Below are 21172 nucleotides of genomic sequence, written 5' to 3'. Positions count from 1 at the left end.
ATCGGTGGCAAAGTAAGCTAAGGCAGATTTTAAACTACAAAGAGATCACAATACAGGCAATCAGAAAGGGAAGTTGGTGGGAGGAGAAGCTGGTACCCCAAAGTCAGTCTTCCCCTGTCTTAAACTGAGAGTAAGGCAGACCCTTGGACAAGTCCCCTTCAGTAATAATGTGAACTAGTACCCAACCATTCACATTAGAATCTGCCAGAAACAGAACATGAGCACCAACCATTATACTGGTAAATAGAGAGGATGCAGAGGAATGTAGGCATGAGAAGCCAGTGGTGACTGTCTTCTGTTATTTGGTGACCGAGGCCAAGTCTTTTAAAGGACAGGACACTGATTTCCAGTTAATTCACATTTGGTCTTCCAAGGTTGTTCTGTTGAAAGGGCTAGATAGTCTTTGTTTAAAAAATGCTAAATTATTCTGATGGAGAGGGGGAGAAAAGACAAGCCAAGTCATTAATCTTAAAATTGTCAGCTAAATTATTTCCAATGAGCCCTGATGTTTGGCATCCTGGGAGTCAGAGAGGGCATTTGGATTAAGCTTAATCAATAGGTGCATATGGCAAGAGATGCACCCAGGTAATTTATTATCTAACTAGTCAAATGTCTGGGTGGTGTACCCTACAGTGTTCCAAGAACAAATTTCATCTGGAAGTAGCATGTCCCACTTAGGAGCTTGTATAATACTAACTTATGATAGGTTTTCTTAAAATTGTGCTTTCAGAAAACCCCCTTTAAGAGGATTAAATTGCTGCTCCTTTGATGACACTGTGATTAGAAGTAAACTACTAACACGAGGCTATTGGACTTCTGTTACAAACAATCTCATTGGCACCTGATCTGTAGTTCCAAAAACAGTCTCTCTCCAGCTCTCAAGGGACCAAAAGTTTCTTGGGTGTAGAACATCCAAGGAAGGGATTTTTCATTTTGGGAAGGAGGAAAGCCCCAGAGAGGAGAGAAGTTTTCACTATGTTTGGTTAGATGGGTTTATGTCTCCAGTGATTGCTTTCACCTACAGTTTTAAGATGCCTTGGAATCCCAGCACGAGTTGTTACCAATTACTTCTCAGCCCATGACAATGATGCCAATTTGCAAATGGATGTCTTCCTGGAAGAAGATGGGAATGTGAGCTCCAAACTCACCAAGGATTCAGTGTGGTGAGTCTGACTTCCAATGACATGGGCTTGTGTCAAGCAAGAGGGCCATTCCATGTGCTACAACACAGACCCTGACAAGTGTTTCTCTCTTCCATTTTAAGGTCCTTGTCACAGTTTTTTTTAAGTGGTGAATGGGAAATGTTGCTAAGCAGACAGTTTGGGCTCTGGTGATAGAAGACAAGCATCCATCTACATGAGAACAATCACCACAGTAGGCCATGAGCATAGCTAATACATTGTTCCTCTATATAGCATGTGAATACTGTGATTAATGTGGGACTGTTGCCAATGCTCACATCTGCCCACGATTTCCTGTTCACCGGTTTATGTGTTTGTATGTTCTTACATGTTATATCAAGTGAATGACACAAGATCCCTCATTTGCAGATAAGGAAACTGAGGACCAAAGAGATTTTTCTCAAGGTCACATATCTCATAAACTGTCAATAGGCTCCATCTTCTCTGATTCTTTACCCCACCTATTTTCACTTCTGAAATGCAGAATTCCTCTTTGAGTATAGTGTTGAACTTGGCCTTGACTGTGTGCCCAGATTTCATTTGGAGATCAAGATGGGGAAAGGTGACATTGCTTCCAAACACCAGCTTCATGCATCTTTTACTACCCTGGAGTGCAGTACCAGAAGCTGGTCCATCGCATAGAGTGAGAGCCCAAAGAGACCATTCTTTCCATGGAGAACTCATCAGTCCGAGTCTAAATGGATAGGATATTTAGGAAACTCTACATAGGATGAAACTGGGATGGAATTTGAGCAGTCACCAGGCATTGAGCTGCATAAAATTTCCAAGCCCAAAATGTGTCCTTTGTAGTTGTTCTTCACACATCATAAAGCTAAAATGCTGTCAGTTATAAAAGCACCCAAAAGGGGATGGTGGGAATTCACAAGCTCGTTTTTGAGAGAAATTAAAAGCTAGAAGTGCCTAAGAAATCCATGCTGTGGGCATGGATTGGCTTTGGGAGCAGCATTAACTCACTAGAACCTATAAGTGGCCACTGGGGAATGTTGTAAGAGGGAAATGGCTGAAATGCCCCCAACTCACAGCAGCAGGTTACTATGAATAAAAACTAGAGCCTCTAATTTGAAGAAATGAGCTGAGACAGGGTGCTGGCAGACTTGAGCAAGATAAAGCCTGGACTGTGGAAACTCAACAGCAATTTAAAGAGCCATTTAAGCCTGTGGAACTACAGCTCACAGTCCTGTCTGCCTGGAACATCCAAAACATCAGCCCCTAAAGCCCACTGTCAATGGTAATGGCAGGGTGAGAATTATTTTGATTTCTCTGTAGAGCTGGAACACACACACACACACACACACACACACACACACACACACACACACACACGTTGTCTTTATATAGGCAACATCAGTCTTCCAGTCCCCTGATCCAAACACCCCATGCTAGGTCCTTATGGGGAACCTGTTAGATAGTACAATGAGGCCCTAAATACAATGGGTATAAAGTCATGAGGTGGGCAGCTTTTACTGTTGCTATCCCTCTGTCTTTCACACCTGCTTCTGAGTTCTGTTCCCTGTCTCAAAGCCTTCCTCCAATATTTCCCCCAGCATATACGATCTTGACCCTGGCCTGGTCTGCCACATCCCCAGAGTACACAGTGCCACAGAGCTTCCCTGCCCTTCCCCGATGAGTCTCGGGGTTTTCAGTGTGTGGTGACAAGACATCTCTTTGATAGTGGCCTATGCTATCCCGACTCAGAACACACCCAGACTCCAAGGACAGGGACAAAAGGACTCACTGTCTAGGTTCCCCAGAAGACCAGCCGTGTGACCTTGCGAAAAGCAGACTCTATGCCTCTTTCCTCCTCTAAAGCAGAAATGACCAAATTCCCAATTTCACTCAGTGCAGAGCCGAGTGTAGCAGGTGCCTAATGAACACTGGCTTCTAGGATCGCCTTCTTTATTAGATGCACAGCTGGAGTCTTGGGGAGGCAATATGTTGCCATCCTCCTGAGTACCTTGACAAACTCACAAGAGAGGGGTGCCCAGTGTCCTGAGATGACTGATACCTCTGTGGCTTTGGGGTATTTTTAAAGAAATAGCAGATACTTGTGCTTGCACAAACACTGCTGTACTTTATAAGCTATGTGTGTTCCAGAAAACCAGAACGTGTCAAGGACTCTCTTTGCTTGAGGACTCTCCTGGACACATCAACCAGGATATAGCCATCACAGCCACACCCCCACATGAAGCTTTGGGTTAGGCTATTATTTGCTGTTTGTCTTTGAGGAAATGACCTCACCTCTCTGTGCTTCAGGGTCCTTATCATCCTAGCACCTACCATTTCCTATTGGAGTGACTGTGATGAGTAATTAAACGAGGTATCCAGGCAAAACACAGGTTGATCACTTCTCACTCCCAAACCCAAAATCTGAACTATTACAAAATCCAGAATTTCATGTGTACATGTAGAGAATTCCACATCTGCTCTCACGTGAGAAAATCAAAACAGAACAGCCTGAAATATGTCACACAGAATCACCTTCTGACCGTGTGTGAGGTGTACGTGACACATATGTCAATGTCAAGTCTAGATTTGGGTTCTACCTCCAAGATATCTTATTATGCATGTGCAGATGTTCTGAAACCTGAAAAGGTCCGGGGCACTCTGGCACAGTATCCTCAATCTATACTGAGTAGTGGCCGGTCTAGTGCTGGTTAAAGCAATACTTTAGGTGGCAGGAAGGAGGGCTGATCTGGGGATTGGAGGAAGAGGCTGAAGTGTGGGTGGGAACGACTGTTGGGCATTGGCCACTCTCAGCCTATGCAGTTTTCTAACACCATTCTGAGGAACCTCACCCAACCCCATGGACTTACCTCCCTCAATAGGCTCCAAAGTTCCCGTCAAAAGAAGCCATCCCAGCCTGACTTCTCACTCCTGTACTCAGTGTCAGCCCCTCCCTTCTCTGAGGAAAGGAAACTGTAAGAGTAGATGCTACATCCTTCTCCTGTCCCTTTGACACTTTGGTCCCATTGTTCGAGGATTGTGCTAAACTGATTTGTTCTGCTTAGGTCTCTGTGACCCAGGGTATCTCCATTTCAGAATTCAGCCAGGTTTATGACTACCAAAGTCAGAAGTCAGACCAGCAGGGCCTTTCAGAGAGTTGGCTCAGGAATGTGCAAAGGGATGTACAGCACCAAGGACAGGCAGATTAACTTCCTACTTCCTATTTGCTGTCTTGGGTCCCTTGTGGTAGATATTCTCCCTTGAGAGTGCCTGAGGGTGTGTAGCATGTAGGGGAGGCATCTGTAAGTCACCATAGTAGGCAGTTTACTAAAATGGCTTACCCAGCACTTTACTGCGGGATTATGGGAATATGAGGGTCTCTGTACGTGGGAGAGTCAGTTCATGCTCGGTGGACATGACAGCTTCACTGTCCTTTACCAGAGCTGTTTGGCCACCTCATTATTTGCAGGTCATAGTGGAGTTGGAAACGGTCTTAAAAGAGAGAGATGGCACTTACGGAGTCGTGAAAGGTACTTCACAGCAGGGCTTTCCTCCTGCTTCTTCAAATGTTGCCCCGAGTCCCTCAGCTGGAATGAGTGGAGTCTGGTGTGGCGGCTCTTGGTGGAAAACTGTCCTTCTTGACTTTTCCCATCAGAATGCAGCTCCCGTCAGGGAAACCATCTCTGGTATCTTATTTTGGGGGGAGTGTGGTTGGTTTTGGTTTTGGTTTGTTTTGCCTTCATCCAGCAGCATAAAGGGCATAGAGCAAGCATGGGGTAAATGGTTTCCTTTGGGAAAACAGTAAAATGCTAAGCAAACTTAAATGTGTATCATCTCATCCTGCAACCCCTTATTGCACATGGCTATCTCCAAACCTCAGGTGCTGAGGTTCCAAGACAAAGTAATCAGGCTTGTGACCCTTGAGAAGCTTCCCAGTGTTCCTCGGGAGACAACACACATCGAACATCCTCCATAAAATGCAAGGAGCTTCATAACATGCACTTGGAAGCAGGGCGGGGGCTGGATTTCATTCTATGCCCAGGGAAGCAAGGCTGCTCTCACGGGAAGTGGCCATGGAGTCAAAGTCATTATCCTCCTGAAGGCTTCTGGCTGTGCTGGTCAAAGATGGAAAGTCCCGGAAATGCCCTTAGTCCATAGATGAAACCCAGGGGCATGCCATTAAAGGTCCAATGGCTGAATTGAAGTGGTGAGACATTTGCTGCTTCAGGGACTGGGGATAGACCTGCAGGATCGTGGGTTGTTATGACCATAGGTATTGGACATTCAGACCGTTTTCAGTCTCACGATGTGGCCTTTGCAGCCTTTCCTGCATGTCAGCAAGAGCCTCTTTCTCTTCATGCCACCTCTCTGAAAGGGATAATGCCCCCCAGCTTTGTGCCCACAGAAGCAGATAATATTTGCTCACTGGGGCTGAGACTGAGTGACTATTACCCAGGTATCATTGCCTTCCCTCTTCCCCCATGGTGCTGGGCAATTACACCTTCTGCCTCCTTAAGGTAAATTCAGTCCTTGCTTTCTGATCTGCTTTAGAGGCTCCAACTGTGATCATCCTCCCAGGCTCTCTCTTAGAACCAACAGCTTCCCCATCCACTGAACAGTGACTCTTCATTTTCCGCATCCCAACCCTTCCCTTCTGCCCCCCCCCACCAGCCTTCTCACTGGGCTAGAGGAAGCACCTTAGACCTCAACTTAACCATGGTTTCATTTACCACTGTTGACTTTACAGTGAGGCAAAACCACTTCAGGTTTTAAACTGGACCTTTTCCTATAGGATCCTCCCTTGTGATCCTGGAGTGAGGCAGAGACGTATAGCTGTGGGCTGGCCATGCCACCATATAGGTAGAAGAGCGACATTCCTCAGTCGATAACTAGGTAGGTAGATTTTCTATTTAGATATTTGTAACTTAGGAGTGTTATCTAGAGGAGAAGATGGAATGTACCTATTATAAATGTATATGATAAAAGGTTTGATAGAATGAATCCAGTGTGTCCAATATTAACATGATTGCCATCTACAAACTGTATGCTCTAGTCTCTCTCTCTGTCTCTCTCTCTCTGTCTCTCTCCCCTTTTATACATATACACCCAAAGAAACACACACATGTGTTAGCATGTGCATGCGCACCCCCACACACACACACATGAGAGAGAGACAGAGAGACACATATATGCACAAACACACAAAATTATTAAAAATATATCATAATTGAAGCTGGAGAGATGGCTCAGTGGTTAAGAGCACTTGCTCTTTTTCAGGGGACCCAAGTTCCATTCCCAGCTCCCAACTGGCAGCTTAAAACCATTCTAAATTCCAGTTCTGGCAAATCTAGATGCTCTCTTCTGGACTCTACTGATGCTAGACACACACACACACACACATACACACTCACACACAAGCACACACAGAGTACTAATATGTACATGCAGATAAAATACTAATAAGCAAAATAATTTTTAATAAAGAAGTTCATTCAATGTGATGGTAAATAAAAAAGTCCTAATGTTTGAAGTAAGATTATTGTTTTGTGTTGGTCCGCATTCAGAGCTATGCTGAACTGCTGTGACTCACAGGCCATGGGATAGATGTGCCTGACACTGTAAAGGTTAGGGAGTCCAACAGTGGCCATGCGTGTGCTGGACAAGCTTAGAACCCAGTAGTCACTGAGTCCATAAAGCAGAATGTGTCAGTGATCTCAACCTGACACCGAATGCCTGAACAATGCCTGTAGAGTCACTGCTCCCAGGCTGCACTGGTAGGCAAAACAAGCCATATAAAAACATTCTTTTATATGATTTCTCTCTGTGTGTCTCTCTTTCTCCCTTTCTCCAACACACACACACACACACACACACACACACACAGTGTAAGGTAGTGTGATTAGATCTGCCACTAATTACCTGGATGACCTTGGACAAGTTGCTTAGCATCTCAAGACCTTTACATTCCCATATGCAAATGCAACCCTTCAGCATTAATGAGCTACAGAGTCCTTCCCAGCTTCAAAAATAGCTTCATTTTAATAAGTTATGCTGCTCTTCTATGCAGGCCTTTCTGTATAGTTCAGCGTTGTCTGTCACTTGCTTTGTGTGAAGGCTACAAGCACACACGCAGCCAGGCTGTGGCCAGCTTGCCCATACCAGGGCCCTCTATGAAGTGGCTTTGCATCAGTTCCCTGGAGGAAAGAAACAGAGCAGAAGGAACACAAGAATTTATTGCATTTGGTTAGCCAGCCCCAGTGTGTTGAAAACAGAAAAGGGAAAAATAACCTTCCTTCAATACAAATAAACCTTCCTTCAATACTTTCTAGAAAAAGAACAGTTGTTATTGTATGTGCTTTTCACCTCCAAATGCAAATCTCTCTGTGCACAGGAAGTGTTAATCTGTAAACCAAGCCCTGGCAGAACAGAGAATCCTGGTGTCTCACCCTCCTACAATTCTAATGCCTGTTGCAACCTACATGGTGGTCTACACACCACAGACACATTTTTTAAATGGACTGTTCTGCCTTTACATTAGCTTAGATGTGCTGTATATCCCTAGAAGTTGGACTCTTATATTGCTGTATCATTTTGAGTTTCAATCTCTGTGTAAAATGGGATGATCTGAAAATAAATTCCAAATAAAATAGTATAGAAGAAAAATCCTGAATATAGATAAAATAACTTAAAGATGTTGGAGGGTTTGTTAAATTATCTCACCATGCATCCAAGTTACTAACTCTGAAACTGTATCCAAGATGTTTGTTTTCAAACATTATCTTCTTACCCATATTTTTAGCCAACTCACTCTTACACTGATCAGCAGGAGCTAGCCCATGAGCTCCACCATTTACAGACTGGGAATGTACAATAAACATGGACCACCATACTAAACAGAGGACTTGCAAATTTACCTCAACACTGTGGGTCACTTTCTGCTCATCAACCCTTGCTCTAAATGATGACACATTTAACCTGTGCAATCCTCATCATACTCTCCAGAGGTTCTTATCATGGTCTTCATTTAAAGGTGAGGAAACAGGTGCAGAACTTAAGCAAGGTCCCAGTCAGTAAGTGTCACATTGAATTTCAACCCCATGAACTTAAACTAAGAATGCCTTCTTTTTTATATGTAGCATCGTCATTGGAAAATAACTCAGAGATACAAAATCTGTTCTTTCAAAGAGCACAACTCTGCATTCTTACTATCTTGAGTGCTGGGCAACCCTCTTACCTAGCATATTTTTATCACTCCCAAAAGAAACCTCCTCATTCCTCCAGCCACTGACAGCTGCTAACTTTTTCTGTTCTGTGGAGGTGCCTGATACATACATTTAATATACATGGAATCATACACGGTGTGGCCTTTCATGTCAGGTTTCTTGCACAGATTATGCCTCTCATGGCTTATCAGTGTTGGAATATATGACAAGACTTATTCCTTTTAACTGATGGATCACATTCCCCTGTGTGGACAAAGCACATTTTATTTAGCTATTCATCAGCTGTGCATTAGAATTGCTTCCGCTTCTGCAGCCTATGAATAATCCACTCTGATCAGCCAGGTAAACGTCTCTGTGAGAGCATATGCTGCCAGTTCTCTTTGAACATACATAGTTAGGATAGTTTGGTCATATGGTAACTTTAAGCTTAACTGTTTGGGAAACTGCCAAGCTTACCTCCAAGTCAGCTCCACCATTGTTACATTCCTACCAATAGAATACAAGAGCTCCCGTGACTCCAAATCCTTGCCAAAGTGCTGCTTTTCCTGGGTTTTGTTTTGTTTCTAAATTGTTACATCCATCCTAGCTAGCATGAAGTGATATGGTAGATTGAATGTCCATTCCTCTGTGGAATGATGATGTTGAATGACTTTTCTCTTATACTGTTTGTGTATTTTTTTGAAGAAATAGCTATTCAAACCCTTGTCCAATTTTAAAATTGGGTTGTCAATCCCTGCATCGTAGCCATTAGTTACATGTTCTGGATGCAGATCAGCATTTCTCTAATCTCGGGACTCTTTTTTGCATCATGAATGGTCTATTTTAAAGCTGAAAAAAATAGTTTTTTATCAAAGCCATTTTACATTTTCTCTTTGGTTGCTTATACTTTTAATTATCATGTGTAAGAGACCATGGAGTTCAAGGTCACAAACATTTACTCCTCTGTTTTCTTTTTGAGTTTTCTAATTTTAGATCTAATACCTGGATCTAGGACCCATTTTAAATTGACTTCTACTTGGTGGGAAGGAAAGATAAAAGTAAGGGTAAAGTTCATAAGAGGTGCTTCTAGCTGTTGTAGAAAAACCAGGCTACAGGTAAAGCTATTTATACCAAGTGATCACTGAGTTAAATGAATAAGAACTTTTCAAGAAGTTTCTAGAGCAGTTAAATAACAACAATGGGAGATGAAGGAGCTTTAAGGGAGTTCAATCCTGTTTTGCTCTCTTCAGTGAGCTTCTAGGCTGTACACTTTCACAGCTACTGAGGCTGTTTTCAAGACTGCCATGGAGATTGGGAAAGGGAGGTGAATATAAATAAAACCGAACAGAGATCAGAGTTCTTACAAAGACTGACATGGTTTTCTTGCATAGATGTTGTTTAGCTTGCTGCAAGTCTCATGTTAATCATTAGAATTCTAGAAAAGTTGATCTGTTTTTCTTTTCCTGATAGTATTGTTGCCATTCTGCCATTGTGGGCATGCTTCCCAAAGTCTATTCTTGTATTTTTTTAATGTGCATGGGTACTTTTCTTGCATTCATGTCTTTGTATCTCATCTTAACGTTCACGGAAACCAGAAGAGGCCATCATATCCCTGGGGCCAGAGTTGCAGATAGTTATGAACTGCCATATAGGTGTTGGAAACAGAACCCAGGTCTTCTGAAAGAACAGCCTGTGGTCTTAACTACTGAGTTATCCCTCCAGCCCCCAAAGTCTATTCCTAACGCTACTTAAGTGGATCCAAATGGAGGAATCCACCAGACCCTCAAAAGGGTTACATTTTTTTTATATTTTATTTTCCAGTTTAAATTTAGATAAGAAACGAGGTTGCTTCACAAGTCAGTTCCAGGTCCCTCTCCCATAGGGATACTTTTAGCATCTAATATATATATATATATATATATATATATATGTATTATACACAATAATGAGTCATTTAATGAGGAGAATGCCTTTTGGGAAATACATTACTAAGTTATTGTGTTATTCAAGTATCAAGGAGCACACTTACACAAACCTAAACACTGTAGGCTGGCCAGTTAAAGTGGCCCTGTAAGCAATCAGGAGGCATGGAAGATATGCAGCTGCTGCTCGTGTAACACAGTGTACTATTTAGCAGTAAACTTAACTCATTTATTTATTCTTTGAGATCGTCAGGGAGAAGTTGAAGGCCTTCACCGTGGCAACACTTCCTACACCCACCTCTCAACTTCTCTTCTTTTTTTCTTTGTTAATAACTCACTGAGTCCATTCATCCTGCTTGTATACTCATAAGCTTGGGGCACCATACACTGGATCGTGGGCTACATCACAGGGACTTTACATCCATAAAGAAAACTGACTCCCTCTCCCTCAGCAGTCATCACCTCCCAATACCTTCTAAGCTAGGGGTGGGGCCTCAGGAATTGGAATGTTGACTGGCTTGGGCATGTCTTGTGCAGGCAATCATGCTGCTATGGCTTCACAAGGACCCCTACTGTATCATATTGAGAAGACACTGTTTGCAACAATTTTTTCCAACATCTGGCTCTTAGAATTTTTGCTCTACCACCTCTCTTTCAAGTTGTTCCTTGACCCTCTGGAGAAAGGGAGTATGATGTGGATATCCCATTTAGGACTGAGCACTCCACAGTCACTGTATGTGATCCACTTGTGAGTTTCTGTATCAACTGCCATCCTCTGCAAAAAGAGGCTTCTCTGGTGAGGACTGAGAGCTGTGCTAATTGGGTACAGAGATAAGTATTTATTTAGTAGGCAGTTTGATAATAGTAGGTGTCCCTTTAGGATATGTGACTACAGCCACAGGTTCTCTGCCAGGTGCATAATACCAAGAATGAATTCTGCCCTGTGGAACAGGCCTTAAATCCAATCAGAAAGTAGATGATTATCCCTATAACAATCATGCCACTGTTGAATCAGTGAGCAGATCTTTGCAGTTAGTATTAGAGGTTGCATGGTTCACCACAGTGTAAGACTGTTGATTTTCCCCTACCTCACCAGCTTGTACAGCACCTTCTGGTACTTTGAAAGCTAGACAGCAAGGAAGAAGATTCCAAGTTAGTACCAGCTTGATTTAGTCATGTCTTATGACCATATTGAGTAGCATCTTCACCAACGGAAACATTCAGTCAGATTTTGCTGGGCAAGCAAGAGCAATGGCAATAGCTTGTGTTGTCTGGGGGTTCTCTGAGATCTCTCTGCTAGCAACTGGAAGGGAGGTATCCTGAATCTGCTGTTAGGGCTTTTGAGTGATAACCCATGACTTCTAGGAGGAATATTATCTTATTTAGGGTAACTCCTTTGTGTGTGTGTGTGTGTGTGTGTGTGAGAAAGAGAGAGAGAGAGAGACAGACAGACAGACAGAGACAGAGACAGAGAGAATGAGAGAGACAGAGAGAGAAGAAGGGGGTACTACATAGAGAAAGAGAGAGAGGAAGGGAGCACTAACATAAAATACTAGGTTTCCATGTGACTTTCCAAGGTCCCTTATTGCTAATTATTCCTCCCCCATCCTCTCCTCTGCCTGCTCTGCTACCACCATTTAAGCCCCCCCCTCCATTATCTTCTTTTCTGCCTTCACACAATCTATATTCTGCTATCCCCATTCCCTTAAGATATTGCCTCTCCTTGTAGGCCCCTGGACATCTCACTAGTACCAGGTCTCTCTTCAAACCTATAATGGCTCCTTCTATTATGTATGTATATCACATGCATGCATGGTGCCCATGGAGGTCAGAAGAAGGCCTCAGATCTCCTGCAATGAGAGTTCCAAGAGTTGTGAGCCACCATGTGGTATAGAAACTGAACTCAGGTCCTCTGAGAGCAGCTCTTAACTGCTGAGCCATCTCTCCAGCCCCTTTTGTTTTTGAGGGATACCAAAGACCAATTCCATATGCGGCTACCCTGAACTCCTGACCTCTGCCTCCGTCTTCCAAGTGCTGGGATGACAGGCCTATGCCACCAAAGCTAGGAATATGTTCCTGGTTATGGGAACCTAGACTTTGAGCATGCCAGGCAAACATCCCCAGACCAAATGCAAGGGTTGTAGTTCAGGGTACTGGCTGCCTTGTCCTCAGCCCCTCAGATGACAGTGAGCACTGAGTGCTCAAAGCCTACAGCATGGTTACAGAAAACATATCTTGTTTTAGGCCAATGGATCTCAACCTGTGAGGGAGTCACTTATCATACCCTGCATATCAGATATTTACATTGACAGTAGCGAAATTAGTTATGAAGTAGCAATAAAATAATTTTATTGTTGGGAGGTCACTAAACACTGGCAATCTAACCAATAGTGGAGACGCTATCTTAAATGCCCTTCCCTATAACGTGATTGACAACTTCCTTGTGTGCCATCCTAGAGCCTTCACCCAGTGGCTGAAAGAAGCAGAGGCAGACACCCACATCTAAACATTAAACTGAACCCCTGGAACCCAGTTGCAGAGAGGGAGGAGTGATGAGTACAGGGATTATGACTTGGCAGGTGAAACCCACAGAATCAGCTGACTTGAACAAGGGGGAGCTCATAGACCGCAGACTGATAACTGAGAGGCCAGCATGAGACTGATCCAGACCCCCTGAAAGTGGGTGTCAGTGAGGAGGCCTCAGCATTTAGCCCTGTCATCCAGATGGACTTTGGGAGCCCATTCCACATGGAGGGATGCTGCCTCTGCCTGGACAAATGAGGGAGGCCCTATGGAAATTCCCCATGAAGGGACTCACCCTCTTTGGAGAGTGGAGTAGGGATTGGGGAAGGGGTTGGGGGAGGGTTGAAGAGGGACAGGAGAGGAGGGGAGGAAGAGGGAGCTAGGATTGACATGTGAAGCAAACTTGTTTCTAATTTAAATTAAATAAGAAAAAATATTGCCTCTCTCCCACAATGGCCCCTTCTAGTTTCCTGGCTTCTCAGGTACTCAAGTGAAACATAAAAAAATCTAACTATGAAAATCTAGGTCCACCCATGATAAAGAGCATTCCATGTTTATCTTTCGGATATTTCTGGGTCTGGGTTGTCTCACACAATACCCTTTTTTCCAGTTCCTATCTATTTAAGCTCTGTTAATCAACAGAAGTATACTATAAAGTAATGTTTAAGGTATGGCACAACAAATACATAAATCAGTAACATAATTATTTACTGTCGTGATCACATACAGTGTGCACAGTAGCATGTGCTATTCTTTTGTAAGATGGGTAACATGGGAGGTTGCTTTATATCAGTGTCACACAGACAGGTAAGAAAGACAGTGTTGTAATACAGAACACCACTGTGAGAAGCAGTAGCATTTACTTCAACTTCAGTAATATGTGATTCCCATCATACATACAATTCCCCCATTAATTCAGACAGTCTTATGGCACACATGACTATATATATATATATACATATATATGTGTGTATATATATATATATATACATATATGCTTTTGTGTCTTCCTTCCTCCTATATACCATTAGGTATTATATGAGCTTTTAGAAATTGTGTTCAGAAAGTTGTCTACAGATTCCATGCTAATATAATAAATGGATGTTAGAAAGGAAGATCTTGTTTGATAGGGGGGAGGGTATTGCTCTTTAGAGTTTCTAGAATGTCGCATTAGACTCTCTCCCTCTCTCTACCATCTTGCTGGGATATTGCCAACGAGTGTGTGTCGTCCGTGTTCTAGTCATTTTGTCTGAGAGTAGACATAGGTGATTACATGTAATTCTTGTGAAACAGGAAAGAGGTGGGTATCATTTCTACAAAAAACACATGCTAAGATATGTTTCTTAAGGAAATTCCAGGTTGTGGTTTATTAAGAATTCCTTCTAAGAGAGACTCATCACCTATACCTTTCATAGTTACAGAAAATTAGAAGCTAATTAAATATGTTTCATCAAGGCTAATTTCATGAGATAGTTAATAAGATAGCTTAAAAACTTATTTTTAAATAAGAGCTATAGATATCCTGTACCAGGGCTCAGCCAGATACATGTGCTGTTCACTCCTTATGAAAGAAACTTCCCTTTGCAGTAGACAGAGCCCATTACAGAAAACCATATCCAGTTAAAATGCAGAGAAAAAGTGATCATGGGAGCCCAACCCCAATTGTTCCATTTGCAACATTACTGCTGCACCTAGGTCTCAGGGAACATGGCAAGTAGAAGGGGGAGCAGAAATATTGTAATCATCACAGGACCAGAAAATCTGCTGTGAGATTGAGTCTCCTAGAAACAGCAGGGAAGCTACATCCATGATGCCTCAACAATGTGGCTGCCTAAAGATGAACTGAAAAAAGATACTAACAGACATGCTAACATGGAAGAGGGGAATCTGACAAAGCCTCAGAAAACAAAGGTAGCTAAGGAATGCTGAAAACAGGAGAAATCCAATACCAAGTAGTCAGCTCCAAAAACGTGTGTGTGTGTGTGTGTGTGTGTGTGTGTAATATTAAATTAATTGTAGCATAGATATGTATATGTAGTGTGTGTATATATACATATATACACACACACACACACAATTAAAGAAAAGGAAACTTATTTTGAGAGGAAAATGGGGGGTTATTGAGAGTAGATTGAAGAGAAGAAAGGAGAGAAATGTTGTAATTATATTTTAAATTTTAAAAATTAAAGAAAAACAAATCCTTAAAAAGCAAAAAATAAGATCTATCAACTTTAGGATATTTATTCATAAACACTCTACAATTCAAAATAGGAACTTTGGAACCTCCTGAGACTACTGTCAGAAAGTTTTTAATACTCTAATAATTATGGAAAGGCTAGAACTGAATTTTTTATAGGAAGTTTTTATACATTAGAGTTGTACAAATACAAATCTTCAACAATCCAATCTTTTCTTCATTTTCAGTCACGAAGGCAATTTCTAACTTGCTATGCCAGAAACCGAGATGCAGTGAACAGGGTCTCATATTCAATATGAATCCAGCATAGGGAGGGCGGCTTGAGGGCACACTCTGCTCACTGGGACAAATACAAGTTAATATAAATGAGTGCCACTTTCTTTCTTGAGCATTCTGAGCTTTGTTTTCCACTTTAAAAAAAACACAGAAATGATGAAAGAAGAAAAAGAGAGATATCTGTGTGATCATCCCCTAATTTTTTTTTAAAAAATCTTTCGTTAAAGCAGTTGTAAAATTTTCCAGTCTTCAGTGTACCTCGAAGACTGAGTGGAATAGCACTGATGAAGTGCAAACTCCCATATGACTTACTAAACAGACTTAGATTAAATACTGCATTTTCTGTAAAGCAGTTAAGTTCTGAACTGATGTTTAGTCAGTGTTTCCTGCAAGAGCCACACTGTCATTTAGAGCCTGGGTCCTTCCTATTGGTGGCAGTATTTGACTCAAGAGAGTATGTTAAAAGGAACTTTTCAGTGAGCTTAGTACATTCCTTGCCTTCACGGTATAACCTAGAATAGGCTCCTTGGTTATCTGTCATTTTTCTTGATGGATAACTGGCATCTTTGTGGCATCCTCCATCAATCTCCCTCTCAGTATCATCATACAGGTAACCAGGGTAGTTCAGGGAGCTTCTAACTGAGAAGAACTAAGGCAAACATGGTTTTAAAAGAGGGGTAAGCTGGCTGGCTTCCACCTGACCAGACCTCTGGCCTTTGATCGACATGCCTCAGGGAGTGTCCAGGCACTCCTTTCCAGTTTCAGCACTTGAGCATCCCTAGCAAAGAACAGCTGCATTCTGGGAACCCAGTGTTCCCAGCTTCATAACCTATTCCTCTAGCCTATCTCTAAACAATTTCATTCTGTCATCTCTCATCATCCTATTTCCTAACAGCCAGGGTTTTCCTCAATCTCATTTCACTTTGAAGTGTCTTGTTTGATAATTCCAAGTCTATCAAATCGTTCTTACTTGTTGCTCCCAGTTTTCACCCCCTCCATCCCATTCCCACTGCCACATTCCAGGTATGCTGTCATTTTTGTCACCTACTTCATGACTGTATTGGAAAATCAGCAGACCCAGGAATCTTGGCCTAGCTCCATCTACCATGCAAACACAAATCACCTGCAAGGTTTCCCACTGCCTGCTTACCTTCCTGCTGCTACCATTTTTGCAAATGAAAGAATTCCAAATGTTTGGCTTACAGTTACAGTTGAAATTTCTCCAAGGTCTCTCTCTCTCTCTCTCTCTCTCTCTCTCTCTCTCTCTCTCTCTCTCTCTCTCTCTCTCCCTCTCTCTCTCTCCCTCTCCCTCTCTTCCTCTCTCTCTGGGGGCTCTCTCTGAATCTTATTTGTGCTCTTGGGTAGCTTTATAAAGATGCATAGGCTTCTTCTCTTTTAAGAGCTCTTTCTGTGAAATTTTTCAGTACAGTATATGGGATGTTTGAACAGTTAGCCAAAGCTATAGAGGAATTAAACAGTTAGTCAAGGCTATAGGGTGTTTAAATGGTAAGACAAAACTACAGAATATTTGAGCAGTTAGCCAAAGTAAAGATTCGTTAGCTTAAAGTAGTTGCTTGTTTTCTTTGAACCCAAAAGACATACATCTTTCAGGAAGTCCATCTTGGTCTCAGATACATTCTCTGTCTAGCTGTCCTTAATTCTACTTCTATGGCTCCAGAACTTCCAGATAGGATGATCCTGATGATAGGCCTAGGGCAGACCTTGAACTATGCTTTAACTTCTGACTTAAAGTAAAATAATCATCTTGGGCTGGTGAGATGCCTTAATAGGTAAAAGCATTTGCCACCAAGCCTGGCAATCTGAGTTTGTTCCCCAGAAACTGAATGTTGTAGAGAGAGAACTGACTTCTGCAATTTGTCCTCAGATCTTTAGTAGTCTTGGACAGACACACAAAGAAAGAAAGAAAGAGAGAGAGAGAGAGAGAGAGAGAGAGAGAGAGAGAGAGAGAGAGAGAGAGAGAAGAGACAGACAGGAAGGGAGGGAGGATAAGAGGGAGGGAGGGAAACTGAAGGAAAGGAAAGAAAGACTAAAATAGTCATAATTTCTGGAAGGAAAGGTAGCACATGCTTATTATTATTTTTCAAATATTGCAAAAATGTGCAAAATCAAGGATCACACCGTTTCTAACTACTCAGAACATTTGTAATATTTTGTCTATGGATATTACATGTATTTTATTGCTGCATAGTCAAGTTTCACAAACTTACCAGCTTAAACCATCATGTAATTATCATTAGCAGTTTTTGTGGACTGGAAATTTGGCACAGGTCAGCTGGAGCATTTGTTTGGACTCTCAAATGGCACTCAGATTATTGGCTGGGGCTATTGTCCAGTCTGATGCTCAAAGTCCTCTGCAAGCTCATCCAGACAATGATGATGAGCATATAACATCTGTGGTACCCTGAAGCATTGTTTCTAAACATGAATATACCGCAGGCATTATTGCTGTCATATTTGGTCACTTAGGATAGCTTAGGTTAGGTTGTTGCCGTTCTCAAATTTCCCTTCCTATAAATCATGCTAGGATGAATTTTTTTTTGGTTTTTCGAGACAGGGTTTCTCTGTGGCTTTGGGAGCTGTCCTGGAACTCGCTCTGTAGACCAGGCTGGCCTCGAACTCACAGAGATCTGCCTGCCTCTGCCTCCCGAGTAGGATGAATATTTTTAGGTCTTGATTTTTGCATAAATAGGTGTATAAATTCAAAGCAAATAGGTCTACTAGATCAAATGATAAACTAAATTAATGCTGGTAGTCACTTACAATGAGGGGTTACTTGAAAAAGAACAGAGTATTGGAAAACACCCAGATCACCAAAATGTGCTCCCCAGCATGAGTAATGACTCATGAAGGTTGGGTCACCAGACTTGTCCAATTGCAGGCAGCTATACCTATCAGGATATCTTCTCCCCAGAAATTGATTATTGCTTTCATAATCCTTCCAAAGGACCTTACAAATCTCTTTAAGATTTATGAATTTTCTAAGCCTTTAAAGTTTCATTAACTTCCTGACTTGTCCTCCTTAAGATTACTATTGCTATGATGAAACACCAGGACCAATGCAACTTGGGAAGGAAAGGATTTATTTGACTTATATCACAGTCCATTGAGAGAAGCCAGGCAGAAACTCAAACAGGGTAGGAACCTGATGTAGAGGCCACAGAGAGGTACTGCTTACTGGCTTGCTCCTCAAGGCTTTCTCAGTCTGCTTTCTTTTTTTTAAGATTTATTTATTATATATACAGTGTTCTGTCTGCATATACCCCTGCATACCAGAAGAGGGCACCAGATCTCATTACAGATGGTTGTGAGCCACCAGGTAGTTGCTGAGAATTGAACTCAGGACCTCTAGAAGAGCAGCCAATGCTCTTAAGCTCTGAGTCATCTCTCCAGCCCCTCAGTCTGCTTTCTTACAGAACCCAGGAATACCAGCCCAGAGATGGTACCACCCACAATGGATTGGGCCCTCCCATATCAATCACTAATTAAGAAAATGCCCTACAGACTTGCCAGCAATCTGACTTATGGAGGTATTTTCTCCATTTGGTTCCCTCCTATAAGATGACTCTAGCTTGTGTCAAGTTGACTTAAAACTATCCAGTATACTTATTGAGCATCCTGTTCAATCCAGGAAGTAGCTACAACAAAGACCTTTCAACATTATAAACTCTGAAACCATAGTAAGAACTCATGTTTCAAATAAAAGATCTAAGAAAACATGAAACCATGAATCTTTTATTGTTATTGCTATTATTGATGTAGCTACCATACTTCGTTGTATGAAACAACATAGTGTTTCATATTCCTAAATGAAATATATTCACATTCCTATATAGGCATATAAAGTATTTTGATCATATCTCTGCTTCTGTTACATGTTCTCCTAACTCCCTATCTCTCTTTTCCAGCACTAAGTTCCTCTTTTATTTTTATTTTCTTTTCATCTGACGTTCCCAGTAAGAGGAAAACTGGGCAATGATTATGAGTCTGGCTTATTTCACTCAACATGATAATCTCCAGTTCCATACATTCCCTGCAAAGAACATGATTTTCTTTCTTTGTAGCTAAATAAAACTACACTATAGGGCAGAGGAGTAGCTCAGCACTGGAGTGTTTGCGTAGCATGTTCATGAACCTAAGTTTGATCTCCAGCACTGCAAGCAATGAGTAAATAAAATGAGAAACTATTGTGTACACCTTGCATATAGCCTCACAATTCTGTCAACCAATAAAGTGACCCTCCATCTAAGGTTTCACTCTCCATGAATTTAGTTATTCCTGATCAATCACTGTGTGAAAATTAAATGGAAAATTCCAGAAACAAGCAATTTAGAATTCAAACTATTTCTTAGTTTTACTTTGTAAAGTGTGTGTCTGTAAGTGTAGCTTCATATGGATTTGAGCATGTAAGTACAGTACTTTCAGAGTCCCTAAGACTACACTGGATTCCCTGGAACTTATAGGGGTTGTGAGCCATCTAACATGTCTTCTGCAAGGGAAACAAGTTTTCTTAATGGATAACCCATCTCTCCAGTCCCTGTGATTCATAATTTTTAAATTCCATGCCATTCAGAGTAAAATGATGACATCATACACCTCCCTGCTCCTTTGAAGTCGGGATATAAATAACCACATTCATGCAAATTTTGTGGCAGTGTATTTTTATATTTGTCCTATTGAAAGATTTATTCCTAGGTATGGATAGATAGGAAAACCTACAGTATACGCCAGATTTGGTATTATCTGCAGTCTCACAATCACTTAGAGCATATACTTCATGAGTAAGAGGGCTATCTGCACCCAGCAACTCCTTGTGGTAGACCTGGTTCCAGTGAGGAGGATGTGGGAAACAGCAAAGCAGAACCTCAGAAGTAGATTCTTGTGTGTTGCTGCATTATTCACAATAACCAGGACATGGGTCCAGCCCCGATGCCCATCCATAGATGAATGGATAAAAGCAGTGTGGTACATATACAAAATGAGATTTTAGTCAGTCACTAAAAAAATTCAGTCATGACATTTACAGGAAAAACATGGAAAAACCTGGAAATTATTGTATTAATCAAAGTACCTCCAATTCAGAAAGATAAATACCACATTTCTGTCATGTTAAGATCCTAGCATTTAAGAAATAAATCTATATTTTCATTCATATATATATGAAAACAGAGAGCAGGTGTTGGGGTTGAGTATGGAAGAGTGGTGCAGTAAATGTATAAACACAACACAATAAAGTCCATTGCTTTATATGCTAATTTTTTAAAAAGGTTTATTCATGACCTCTACAAATCCCTGACAAAATTGCAACAGAAAGACTTAGGGCTATATCTGGATGGAGAAGGCTTTAGATAAGAAGTAGCATGTTGGGAACCTGTACATATGTCCTATACGGAGGTGTTCACAACTGGAGTAAATAAATTCAGGCTGAACAAGTGCTTCAGATCCATTGTGTAGCACAGCAACTCTAGTTAGTAATAATTTCTGTGAGTGTTTATTTCAAATGTTGGCATCTAAAACAGGAATGTACATTAAAAAATCACACTTAGAACTGTAAGACGACAGCTGCTCAGCAGTCAAGAGAAGGTTCTGTGGTGCAGAAGTCCTGAGTTCAGTTCCAGCACCCAGGTCTGGCAGCTCACAAGCGCCTGTAATCCCACCTCTAGAGGCTCAACACCCAATTCTTAGTGTTGCAGGCATTGCACTCACATGTATAAGCCAATTAACACACATATATGCAAAATTTTACAGGGATGGAGACATGTCAACAGTTAAGAGCACTGGCTGCTCTTCCAATAGATCTGGGTTTGATTCCCAGAACCCACATAGTGGCTAAAGATAGTGTCTGCAACTCTAGCTACAGGGAATATGAAGCCCACCTGTGACCTTCAC

The 21172-nt window shown here is 41.7% G+C and overlaps 1 protein-coding gene across 1 annotated transcript in view; it reads left to right on the top strand.

The window, feature by feature from the left end:
• The window catches only part of F13a1 (coagulation factor XIII A chain), a 178446-nt gene that overhangs the window by 102097 nt on the left and 55177 nt on the right, over positions 1–21172 (top strand). Inside the window, exon 8 of the mRNA XM_005066385.4 lies at positions 1025–1163. Coding sequence (XP_005066442.1) covers positions 1025–1163 — 139 coding nt within the window. The remainder of the gene's footprint in view (positions 1–1024; positions 1164–21172) is intronic.

This window comes from Mesocricetus auratus, unplaced genomic scaffold, assembly GCF_017639785.1.
Source record: "Mesocricetus auratus isolate SY011 unplaced genomic scaffold, BCM_Maur_2.0 Super-Scaffold_100013, whole genome shotgun sequence".
NCBI classification, from domain to species: Eukaryota; Metazoa; Chordata; class Mammalia; order Rodentia; family Cricetidae; genus Mesocricetus; species Mesocricetus auratus.
The sequence above is the reverse complement of the archived record's forward strand: the minus strand, read 5'-3'. Positions and strand labels throughout refer to the sequence as shown.